The following is a 12,835-nucleotide window of genomic DNA, read 5'->3' as shown; positions in this document are numbered from 1 at the left end:
ACTTGGTTACAAAATACTATGTGGATGTACAGGGAGTAAGCCCACTGGCAGCTACACGAATACTGTTTTAAGTACTACCATACATAATCTGGGTGGAAACTGGGCATCAATATTACTTTTTTTATTATTATTTTTTTAAGTAGAGGTGAAGCCCCGCAGCCAAAAATTAACATACCAAAAGTCCAACCCAGGAGTCAATGAAACATCCTGCACTCTGTTTTGCAGCATCAGTGATTATTTGAAAATGAGAATGCACCTTCACATCAGCTGCTACAGCACAGATTACTGGATCCATCCTAGATGCAATCTACACCCAGTATTTTTCCCTTCTTTACTTAATCCAGTGTTAACATACCAGCTTCACTGAGTTTTGAGCTTTTTCTCCCCTTCCCAGCAATTTCACATTACCTTTATGCCTCTCCTCCCCAGTGGGATCCTGGCCCTAACATTTTACACTATTACCCTAAGCAAATCCCATCTAAAGACAAAAGAGTACATGCAGGTGAAAGGATTGACCTGAATAATGCACGGTGAGGTGATGGAAACACACCTTTCTATAGACCTTAGCAGATGGCACTCTTTGGAGACAGAGGTAAACTAGTGCCCCAGGGGTAAGTCATGTCAGCACTGGTGCTGTCAAAAATAATGCTCTCAGAAAGACAAAACTGATCGAGACCTGGGCTTAATGAGTGAATAAATGGTAGCCACAGGTCGTGGAAGCACATTAACAGCACGTGAGCAATGCTTTTTTCCTCCCTTACTCATTTGCTCTGTTCCAGACTCCAGGTGTGCCTTCACTCCCTCCTTACCTGGCCCTCCTCTGTCCGAGAGGCATCATTCCCCAGCAGCGGCTCCGCAGGAGGTGCCTGGATAGTGACGGACTTCTCGGATCGGCTGCCGTCTTTGCTTCGTGGCGATTTGTGCCTGTCGCGACTCCTTTTCCAAAGGAGAGGAGAAGAAAGTTAGCAGAGAGCACGGCCTGGAATTACACCACCTTGTACTGGCAGCAGGTGCCCTAAGCATTAGGTTATAGTTCCTGCTTGCTCATCTCTTGGTCAACACTGATTTCATTTGTTACAGAACAAGCTTCCAAAGCAGCAGTGACCTTGCCCAGAGCAGCCTACAGCCTGGTGGCTGGGACAGTTTAGCTTCTCAGACAGCTCCTGCAACGTCGAGTCTTGTCAGCTAAGACCTTCTTAACACCACAGGACAACTAGTGAAATTTGTTTCCACTGGTCAGCAGCCCCCAGCTAATCTCTTAAAAGAATATCAAAGGTAGCAGGGCAGTGCTTACTGCCAGAATACCCTTGTAAACCTCATGGCTTCTCATTTGAGAATATCTCAAGAGATTTTCACCTATCTGCTCGCCAATATTTCCCCCTCCTTTCCCACCTGGAGAGGAAAGCAGCCTTTGCACCAGAGACCCTCACTGCACTGGGTTAAAGCTCAGGAGCATCCAAAATCCCAGCTCTTGCCACTGCATCTCTTTTGGGACTACCAGAGCCTAAAGGTTTCATGGGATGAGACTTTTTCCTGTTTGCAGGCTCTGGGATTGTGTATGTAGTTTTGGGATCTTCGAAGGCATCTTTCCACATTTTATTCTAAACTTCAAAGGACAATCTGCACCAGGGGGCTGCGGGTGTTACAGGAGAAGGGAGGAAAGGCAAATGAAATGTTTTACTCAAGAAACAGACTGCAAGCAAAGAGACAATTTTGTGGAAGAACTCTTTTTCCAACCACACAGGATAATTGCTTCTGAAATGCAAAGTTATTTTGGACCAGCTCAGTTGTAAATTACAAAGATTGCAAATAGCACAGGCTATTATAAAACTAACGATGATGAAAAAAAAAAAAAACAGTTTCCAAGTAATCAGATGTTTTAGAGAGAGATGGTTTTTGATGCCACTGAGCTACCAGGACTGAAAGAGGACTTGCTATTCGAGTTCAGAAAAGCTTGGCTTCTAATCCAATCAATGCTGATAGAGGGCTTGCTGTAGACTCAAGTACCACTCAAGTTCTATTAAAAAAACACCACCAACAAAGAGTCGCCAGGAGGATGGTGGGAAGAGAAAGGCAGCCTTGTTGTTACACAATAAAGAAATGGCATTAAAATAGAAAACAAGTGGCAATATCACTGTAGGAAGTCTGACACATCTCTCCAGAGAACTCTACTTACCCCGCACACTTTAAGAGCAGAATTAAGTGATCTTTTCCTTCTGCTAGCGCTTCCCCAGTGTTGCTGGCCATACGTGACCCCAGCGTGCGTGCAACAGTTTGAATGTCATTAAGCTAGTGGCATAATTGCTTCCTATCCTGTCACCTGGCTCCCCCTGAGGACTCTCCACATGCATCTTCCCTCGAGCTGGAGCTTCAGTGATTTCATCCTGACTTATATTTTTTCCCCAGAGTACACATCCTAGCTTACAGCAGCAAGTAATTAAAAATAAACACTTCCTTACCCTTGTCTGTGGGCTTTTTTGGAGTGACCTGAGTAGTGGGAGTATCCCGAATACGTTGATTCTGTATCCATTGCAGCAGACATCGGGGTCTGCACGGACGGCAGCAGAGGTTTTTACTTAGAGACGGGTTCCTGGTGCTCCTGAGGTGGAGTCCGTGATAAAAGTGCTTTCCTGGGTACTCTTTGCTTCCCAGTCATCAGTGAGGCCTGGTCCGTGGGGACTCGAGGACGCTTCGCTTACCAGGAATCCTTCCAGATGGGGAGGAGGGAGGGTGCTCTGCTCCTCACGGTCGGCCTGCGGGAAGACAAACAGGCATGGAAATGCATGCTAAGCAAAACAAAACAGTTTTCCTGCTGTGCTAATTCCCTCACCCTCTTCCACCCGGCCACATGTCCCCAGCTCACAAGCTCATCCTGGCCGATCGCTCTCTTTTTTTGTCTGGAGAAACACACACATTTGCAGATCCTTAAACAAACTGATAACATAACCCTGTTTTGCAAAGTCTAGCTCATTCATCCAAAAATCTGTAACAAACAGCATGAGGCACTTGATAAAGAAGGCTCAGCAGCTGAGAGGGAGAAATTCACCCCTTGGGAATTGCCAGAAAATAAGTAAATAAAATAAAAGGCTCAACTTCCACACCCCCTTTCTTCTCACCCCATTAATGCAGATCCCAAGCACCACCAGATGCAGAGTGACAGCTCTTCCTGGGGGAAGGGGCGGGTGACTACCCCAGCAGAAATGCTGAAAACGATCAGACCACCGTGTCTGAACCTGCTTTGTTTTCATAACTGCAAGGTGTGCCCGTTTTACAAGCATTAGTTACTCTACAATCGATGGCTCTTGCAAGCGCCTCCCTTTCTTTGCAACCTTCGCCTCCAAGAGCTAATTTGGGCTTGGAAGAATTGAAATTCATTAGAAGTTGGATCTATATATACACACACGTACTAACAGCAGTGGTGAAAACTGATTATAGAGATCCTCATCTGGCTTATATGGGCCAGCATTTCTTGCAGCATGGAAGCAAAGCTTAAATCCCACCTGCAAAAGGCAGAAGAAGATGGTCGTGCTTTTTGGGGTCAAGAACTGGGTGGCATCCTAACAGCTCCCAGGAGTCACACGCCTGCTTTCCAACCCCATACCTTGCATTTGGTTTCCCAAATTCCCTCCAGCCAACGCCAGCGGAACAGGGGGCTACAGCCACGCAGTAGTCTCCGAGCAGGCAAAGGACTGCTTTAAATTAAATTAAATCCCTCCGTTACGCTCTGCTCACAGCACTTCCCAAAGCTGTTAGCAATAAAACCATCAGCCACTGCTTTCCACCCTCTCCCTTCCCCAACAGAGAGGGACGACAGCAGCAGTTGGGCTTCGTACTTGGCCTTCGTGGATGTGAATCCCCAGGCTGTAAGGGAATATGGTGCCTCAAGAAAGCTCCTTGAAGGCACCACAGAATCCAGGATGGGCAAATAAGGATGGAAACATAAAGCCCGGATTTGGAAAAGGGGGGAACGAGGATGAATTCAGACTCCATAGGCAAAGGAAACACAAAGCCAAGGCACAGTTTGAAGCATCACATCATTACTGTAAGAGGAACAAAAATCCCCGAGCCAGGGACACATGATGCAACACATCAACGCCCCAGATCTGCGCACAGCCTGTAGCTCGTGGCTCCAGCAGCTCAGAAAGGCTGATTTTTACCTCCATCCTGCTAGAAAACCTCGGATAAACCCCCTCTACAATACCCAAACCCTCCCAAACACAAGAGGTGCTAAGAGGCATTGCAGGATTAACCCACTTACTGCTCGTGGCATTACCAGAGGCTCTCTGCGAGCAACCACTGCCTTCACAAACACACCCCACTGCGATATAGGAACGGGAAAAAAAACAAGGAGAGCTGCTGGTGCACATCTTTACGGGTTACTCACTCTCCCCAGGCTTTGTGCTGGTGCGGGTGGCCCGTCTACCTGCAAGCAGATGAACCACAAGCAAGCAGCTCCCATTTGGCAGCGCCGGGCACCCAGGCACGGAGAGCAGGCTCGCAGCGAGACAGGAAGGTCGGGGCAGGCTGGATCACGCCAACTTTCATTTTCTGCGTAAACACGAGCAACGGTTTTGACATAGCTCTGCGAAAAGTCAACAGCAAGGCCCCCAGAAAAAACGTTCAGCCTCCTGGACGGCGGTCAAAAAGCGCCGCAATGAACCAGGGAACTCTGCACCACCACCTCCCAGTGATGCAGGGAGGGGACGGAAGACAAAGAGCAGGATGAATTGCATCCCCGTGTTGGAGCTCGGAGTGCCAGAGCCAGAAACCAGCCCTGGATTCGCCACCACCCCAGCAGCACCCACTGCTGAAGCCTGAGCAAAGCTGGCACGTGCCTTGGAGGTAGTACGACCATATCCAAACTGAGCAAAATCTGTTACCACCTCCACTGCTGAGCCACAAATCATCACCTTTCTTACCCTACCCCTCTGGGCAGGGACAACTGCCCTGCCTAAAGCAGCAGCCCCATCAGTCGGGGCCTCATCCCTCCACAAACAAGCGTGAGTTGAGAGCCCCATTTAGCTCATGCAAACAGCTTCCCAAAAAGATCATCGCATCTCACAGAAGGCACGGTCTGTTTGTTTGCAAATCTTCAGGTCCTGCACAAAAGCAAGCTCCTCCTTGAGGGCATGGTTGCAATATCCTTGGGTTTTTGGGGGAGAAGCCACCGTGAGTAGCTTCCACCTCCACACCACGGCGCATTCCTCTCCAGTGAGCAAACAGCACCACTGCAGGAGAGGGGAAAAAACAGTCTCTCTTCCCCCCTTGCCACACTTTTGTCCTGGATCCTTTTCAGGATCCATTTTGCATCATAGCCCCAAACTGCAAAACCCACACCCCGGTGAAAAGAAGTCCTCCTCCACTCAAACCATTGTGCTGTGCAGCCGGACGCTGAGCCCTTTGCTCCTCGAAGGGCTGAGACGTTCGCTTCACCTTCCCCTCATTGACAGACGAAGGAAGGATGCTGCAGACCTCGTCCTGCTGTGAGCCACTAAATGGGAAACAATACTAGAGGCCCCAGAGGAAATCCAGGGACCCTAGTCTGGCAAGACGGATGGACGGCCGCATCCTGCACGGCAGCGAGGAAATGTAGTTACCCCTGAGCGCTGTACAGATCACTGTAATTACAGTTCCTACGCAGCTACACAACTCATTGTAACTCCCTCTTTTCATACGCTCATAAATCTCCCCCCAAAGTTCCTTTGAATTGCTATTTTCCACGCTGGGAGCCCAATCCCGCTTCCAATGAAGCTCGCCTTGTGATCATCTTCAAGGCAGTGCAGCTTGGCTCCCGGCCCAAGGGAAATTTAAAAAGAGCAAGTTACATCTTTAAATCAAAGAGGGTGAACGCAAACAAGAGCGCTCTTTTACATCCCAGGCTTTCCCAATGGGTTTCCCCCCCTGCGAAGCTGAGGCGAACAATTCCCCATCGGCTCCGCTTTGAAAACCTTGCCTGCACAGCTCCGTTCCTACCCGGTGTAGGACTTGCAATTGTTTACGGTCTGTTTAGCAGCGGGTTCACGAAGTTACGTGTGCCTGGAAGTGCGATGCCACAGGAACTTTTTGCTGTTGAATTTCCCAAGCGGGCCCCGATCCAGCCATTTGATTTGTAAGCACAGGAGTTCACCCGCAGTGATCTGCTTGCGGAGCCAAGGCTTTCAGTTTTAACTGCCAACGAGCTCTCAAAAAACCAAAGTGTTTTTTTTTGAATACGTGTTTTTCCAAAAGCTTTTTATTTATTTTTGCATGTCATTAAGTAAGGTTCATTTTGGCCTTGAAATATGCAAACCGGGACCTTTACTCTATGGCAGCGGTTCTTGATTTGCAAGCCCCACATCCCAAAAAGAAATGTTTCACAGTCAGCAAATTCAAGCCCTCCAGCAATACGCTCCCTTTTTCTTCACTGCTTCTCGCAGGCTTCTTAGAAACAGCTCACAAACCCCCGGGAATTTCCAGCCCCTCGGCTGAAAACCATCAGTCCGTGACACGGATACTTCAGAAAGCACGGTCACCGCTCACTGAAGCGATCCACCTGCACGTTGAATCACGCCATGCCACAGCGCAGGTCTGAAAATTGAGCGAGGCTGTCCCCAAAACCACCCCAGCAAGCGGTGCTTCCCACCAGCAAAGCCCCAGCTCCTCGCTACGCAGCTGATCCGCCACTTGGGAAGGTCTCTGCACGGGACCCATCAGTCAAGCACCTCCGGGGAGGATGTCCTCTGCCCACTCCAAGAACCACATCTGCGCTGTCCAAGTTCGTGAAGCTCACCCGGCGTTCGAGCCCTCATCAATCATGCAAATTATACCTTGGTTGCCAATCTGCCGGCGTGGTGAAAGCTTGCACTTCCTCGCTTGTACGTCTCCCATGCTGCTAGACCTTCAAACGCACCTCTCAATCCCGGAGTCGTGCAACGTGGTAGAAAATGTTGTTGCCTCACCCTCGTTACTCCAGAGCACCCGAGACTGTGCGTAGGAAGAGTTTTCAATACCGATGTTCAAAGCCCTACAGCCTTGCCGAAGCAATGAGGGCAAGATCTGCCCCGGGGCTATTGCTTCAGCCTCTGCCTATCCAAGCTGACGGTACCTGTACCTTATTTCCAAAGTTTATTTTTAGCCAGAGCAGTTAGATAGAGAGATAACGCGAAAGGTTACAAATCACAAGAGGTTTCCCTAGTGAAAGCGCTCTCCTTTAGGAGACTGCCTGCGTTCCCACGTTTTCTATTTGGATTTAAAAAAATAAATGAGTCCACAGACCCTGAGCAACCCCACAGCACACAACCCAGCATTTCCCCAGTACGTACTCTGGTCTCCTCGTGGTGGTAAAGCCCTCCCTGGGTGCATATGCCTGTAATCCATCAAAGGCCACCACGAATACCGCCACCGCTCCCCAAAACCAAGAGGCCAGCGGCAGCCACAAGGCCTCCTGTATCTGGGTGAGCAGCACCAGGCACGGCTCAGGCATCTGCTCTCCCCCCCAGGCAGCCGGCCAGCGACCACGGGCAGCGAGCTCTTCGCCTGGGTGGCTCCCAGGCAGGCTGGAAACCCATCCAACGCCTCGGCTCGCAGGGAGAGCTCTCTGGGGAGGCTCTCTGCAAGGCTCGCTTGTTAATTTTGAAGCAGAAATGGTCAAGGGAGGTGCTGGCGGAGCCAGTAGTGGTCTTGGAGTTGCGGCCGGCTGCAAAGCCAAAGCCCAGAGGGGGACGAGAGCCAAGCACGTTCGCAGCCGAGTTGGCCGAAGCAATGCTGGAGCTGCCTTCCTCTGAGCTGGGACACGCCGGCGATGGGGTGTATGTGACACAACATATACAAAACATCCCAATTTGCTCCTCTGGGCAGCACGGCTTAATGTATGAACTCCCCAGAGCTGCAAACGCTCCGGGGCGAGGCGCTTTGACAGACCCAGGGCTGAGGAAAGCCCCGCCGTGACAGCCGGAGGGCTGCCAGCGCCCTGCGAGCGGAGAGCTCAGAAACCCTAAGAAACCTTCCTCCCAGCCCAGATAAGAGCCCAAACCGGGACGGGTCTGGCTTGCAGGGGCTGTGCCGAGGGTGCCCTTAGGGGAACCAGCGGCTTTGCCCTCTGCCGGGCAGCACCCACCTCCTGCACCCACCTCATCCCCACCCGCAGCTCAGCCGCCGCCTCTCAGCTCAGCGCCCACGATTTTGGGGCTCACCCTGCCAGGCTATGAGCCTCGCCACCTCCTCCCCTTCACCGACAGACGGACACACGGACGGACAGACCGACCTGCCTCCCCCATGCCCGCTCCTCCTCCTCCTCCTCCTCCTCCTCCTCCGCCGCCGCCTTCCCCCGGCGGCGGCCGCCGTTCGCCGCCGCTTTCCGCTTCCTGTGCCCGGCACCGCCCCGCAGCCCCGCCCCGGGCCGGCCCCGAGCCCTCCTCAGCCTTTAATAACGATTAATTGCGTCAATTAATTGAGAGGGATCCCCCTCCAGATCCCTATCCTGTGCCCGAGTTGCTGAGGCGCAGCCCGCCCCACAAAGGGCACTGAGTGCCTCCTGTCAGACAGCTCCTGCGCTGCCTTCACGCGGCCCCTGTACCTTACATCTTCTATATTTCCCTTCAAATTTCCCATTTTTTTGCCAAAATAACGCCCTAACTTTGCTTGTGGCACCCGTCCCCTACTCACCGTCTAGCACGATGCTGCCTGGTTTCACCATTTCGGGCAGGCAGGAGTTGGAGGAACCGTCCCCACATGGCTCTGGTGTGGCAATCCCATTACCTCCGTACACCTTACCCACCCTATACCTGGCTGGAAGTGGCCAGTATAAAGTAATAGGCTCCATCTCGCCTTGTGTCTAAACTTGCCCGTGGCCCCGGCACCCTGCTGCATACCAGACGGTCGCCCTGCCCTGGAAAGTGTTTGACATCGAGCTGAGAGCATCACCGGGTGCTCCCGGCTGCCAAATCTTCACTATAGGGCGGCTTGCTTTCCTGCTCAGAGCAAGGGAACGTGACAAAAAGCAACAGGACAGAGTTTATTCAACCCGTGTATCATGGACAGGGGAGAAACTCATGGTTTTACTGGTGCGGAGTGGGGAGGACAAGGGGGGATGCTGCCCGCCCTGACAGGGTACGGAAACTCAGGGAGTAAAACTTCGACACAAAGAAGGGACTTTAAGAGATCTGAAAGATTCCTGAATACCAATTTCACTCCTGAATACTAGTTTTGTGGTTCAGAGCAGCAGGACTCATTGCAGCACCCAGAGGAAAGGAGATCAGTACGAGATCTCAGCTGGGGATGCATCTAGGCCCTGTCCAGACCCAGGTGGCACAAATACACTTCAGACCCTCTGCAACCTTCTCCCACATGCATCAAGCTGTTAAACAAAACACTGGCAAAGAAAGGATACACTAAAGACAGGCTCAGAGGCAGATACTGAGGTGCTGTTACATGCTTATCTTTCATCATCTGTTTAAACCGCTCAGACATGAGGAAACTTTTGGCATGAGTCAACCTACTTGTGCGGTAGGGTCATCGTTTAGAAATCTGTGAAGTGCTAAGCTACGTCAGCGTAGCGTATCACTACTGAATAGGCAGGATTAGAGGTGTTTGTTGCTAGTTTCCTGGTTGTTTGTTTTAAGAATACCCAGAGCAGATCTCAGATTCACAGGAGAATGATTTAAGCCGGACTGGACTTTAGGAGATCATCTGGTCCAGTGTCCTCACACAGAACAGGGTCAACTAGAGCAGGTTGCTCAGGGCTGTGCCAAGTCAGGGTTTGAGTATCTCCAAGGATGGGGACTCCACAGCCCCCCCGTGCAAGCTATTCCAGGGTTTGAACAGTAAAACATGCAACCAATGAAATGAACCAGTAAAAATGTTTTGTGTTTAAATGGAATTCCATGTATTTCCATCTGTGACTGTTCCTTCTTTTCCTTTCACTGGGTTCCACTGAGAAGAATCTTCTCAGGAAGGATCCATCTTCTTTATTCGCATCAAGTATTTATACACATCAATACACATTTATACACACCGATTCCCCTCTGAAACCTCTCTTTTCAAGGCTGGAAAATCCCAGCTCTCCCAGCCTCTCCTGGTGTGTCAGATGCTCCACTCCTTTAATTATTTTAGTGGACCTAAGCCAGGCTCACTCCAGGACATCCATATCAAACAAACATGGTCTTTGGCCCAGGGTGTACGCTGTCTGCATGCAATGCAAGAAACCAGCACTGTTTAGATCCCATCTATTCTGACCTTTTCGCATTCCTGCTGGCATAGTGGCCAGGGAATGTTTTAGGAAAGATCTGCATGTGGTCAAGTGCATGGACTCGCACTGCTCTGAAGAATGTTTACAGATGCATACGCAGAACAAGCAGATAAAGAGTTAAGACACGCACATGAAGCCAGGCTCACACTTGGCTATTTCATGATGTGGCACACAGATGAAGGATATGATCTCAGATTTTTCATCCCTTTCTGTAGCTGGCTTCCATGAGATCACAAACACCTCTTGATTTGCTCCAAATTTGCCTGTCTTCTCCCATTTAAAAATAAAATAAAATAAAAGAATAAAAAAGAAAAAAAAAAGCCTTATCACATGAATGCCAGTGCTACAACCTCAAGTTCACTGAAGCAGGGGAAGAAGGATAGTAGATGCCTTTCATATACTTCAGTAAATAAATAATTGCTCAGTAAAAAATGACACTTTTTCGAGTCTTACAAGAAGCAGCTACTGGCTTCCTTAACAGTCGTTTCAATTTTTTCCCAACAGAAACATGACTCATGTTCTCATTTCATATAGATCCTTGAGGGGACTGTTTCTATCCATAACTTTGAAGAGACACTCAGAAAAATGCCAGTTAGTACAAGCAAGAACATTCAGTTTGAAAGATGAGGATCCGGATGATTTTTGTCCTCATCAAGTTTTCAGATTGTTCTATATTTCTTCCCACAAATGCAATTACCATCTGACCAAGGCTGAGATGGGTGGATAACAGAGTCCAGCATGTAAAACACACTGACTTAATCACGCAGGGAACTCAAAACGATATAGAGATCTGCTTGTTAAGAGGAAATACTCATTTGTAATTCTACTAATCCTGCTACTGCATTCCTCAGGCTTGTATCTTTCACTCTGAAAAGCATGTGTCAAACAGAAAACCAGGGAGAGATGTATTTTTGGTCACATTCATGCGGAACACAAGCGATCTTGGATCTGCTACAGGAGGCACTTTCTGGAATGTGGACGTTATCCCTTTTTATAACAAATCCCTTAGTGTTTTGAATCATTGTCTTACATCTTGATTTGCTGAGCACAGTTCATGACCAGCCAGCTATCCAATCAAATTAGCTTAATAAACATCCACTCTCTCTTCTAAAAGCATCTATTGTAAAGCAGTGGGAGTTTTTATACAACTTTAAGCATCAGGTTATGCTTTTAAGTCATATCTTTCCTCATGGTTTGTTCTCATTTTTTCTTTCACAACCTTCAGTTTCACTTATTTTTAAATGAGTCCAATTATTTACCCTACTACTTTTCCAGTGATCATTTTTGTGAGCCAAATTCTGCCTTGTTTGGAGACACATGCAATACTTTTGTTAAGATATCTACAACAGCTTCTGCCCCAATTTTCTGTCACCTTGGAAACTACTCTTCCTTTTTCCCTTCCCAAAATCCAAACTCTTCCCCAGGACACAGAGAGGTATTCAGTGACAAAACAATCACAGATCTACAACCATCCATAAAACCTGTTTTGTTTTTTTTTTCTCTGCAGTTTCTTACTGCTTACTGAGTAAGGTGAAAAGATCATTCTGAAGTTACAGGCCCTAGCTTCCTCACCTAAACCAGAATTTGTCCGCACAATGCTTTGAGAATCAGAGGCAGTGCCTCATTCCAGTAAGAAACACAGAATCATAGAATATTCAAGCTGGAAAGGACTCACAAGGATCATCAAGTCCGACTCCTAGGTCCCTAAAGGACCACCAAAAATTAACAAAAAAAAAAATCTAATCATGTGTCTGAGAGAACATAGCATGGGCTGAGCCAGCACAAGCACAAACATTAATGAGTTACTGCTCACTTTTATATGGCATCAGCGGAAGCGTCCAGCATGGGATGGAAAGTTTTTTCACTGAGAGACTGGATGCCCCCTTCAATGATCCTTTCTGATGAAAGGTCTCAAATAGCCAATTTGAACTGTGCATGATCTCACTCCGTGCCACTGACCTCAATCAAGCAGCATACATCCGAAGTTTTAAGTAAATGTGCACCGATAGACGTGTACAAGGAGCCACATTTCATCTCTTGATGCCATAGAAAATCTTATTTAGAGGAAAAAGGAAAGGCAGAAGGACATGGTTACAAAAGAACACCTTCCTTTCCTTTTGGGGTAGTTGCTGTTTAAAAAGGGAAAATGTGTAGTACTGCACAGCTGAAGAAACAGCATGACACAATTATTTTGCATAGCAACTTGCATAAAAGCTACTGAGCCCTTTATGGAATTAATTATCCAAAAGATGAGATTTCTGCCCAAATAAAGAGAAATGGTGGAGGGTAGCAAACACTACGAAAACTTGACTTGGCGGAGATCCTGCAAAAATCAGTTCAGGACTCAGCTGACATCTCACTTCTATTTCAAGGCAGATAGTGGCAAGACTTTCCTTTGGATTCAGTAGACTTAAAGAATATTGTTTAAAAATTTAAAAAAAACAAAAAACAAAAAACAAAAAAAAAAAAAAAAAAAAACAACAACACTCCAGAAGCATAGCCTAAGTAAATTTAAAAGGGAAAAAAATAAGGTAGATTTCATCAGTACAGGCAAAGAGGAGTAGAAGCAAAGAAAGAGAACATCTTTTGCCTGACTTGCCCCTAATTTAG

The 12,835-nt window shown here is 48.2% G+C and overlaps 1 protein-coding gene across 3 annotated transcripts in view; it reads right to left on the bottom strand.

Annotated features, from left to right (window-relative positions):
* VANGL1 (VANGL planar cell polarity protein 1) overlaps positions 1-8,406 on the bottom strand; it is a 36,401-nt gene extending 27,995 nt beyond the window's left edge. Inside the window, exons 1-3 of one of the 3 annotated variants that reach the window (XM_068697912.1) lie at positions 8,243-8,406; positions 2,460-2,753; positions 810-936 (exon numbers count right to left, since the gene is read on the bottom strand). In XM_068697912.1, the coding sequence (XP_068554013.1) occupies positions 810-936; positions 2,460-2,542 (210 nt within the window). In that variant the 5' untranslated portion in view covers positions 2,543-2,753; positions 8,243-8,406. Of the gene's footprint in view, positions 1-809; positions 937-2,459; positions 2,754-8,108 lie in introns of all 3 variants that reach the window. The other 2 variants (XM_068697921.1, XM_068697931.1) reach the window with 2 other exon arrangements.
* Between the last annotated feature and the right edge of the window lie 4,429 nt (positions 8,407-12,835).

Source organism: Anas acuta, chromosome 1, assembly GCF_963932015.1.
Source record: "Anas acuta chromosome 1, bAnaAcu1.1, whole genome shotgun sequence".
Classification (NCBI taxonomy): Eukaryota; Metazoa; Chordata; class Aves; order Anseriformes; family Anatidae; genus Anas; species Anas acuta.
This window is presented reverse-complemented; position numbering and strand designations above follow the sequence as displayed.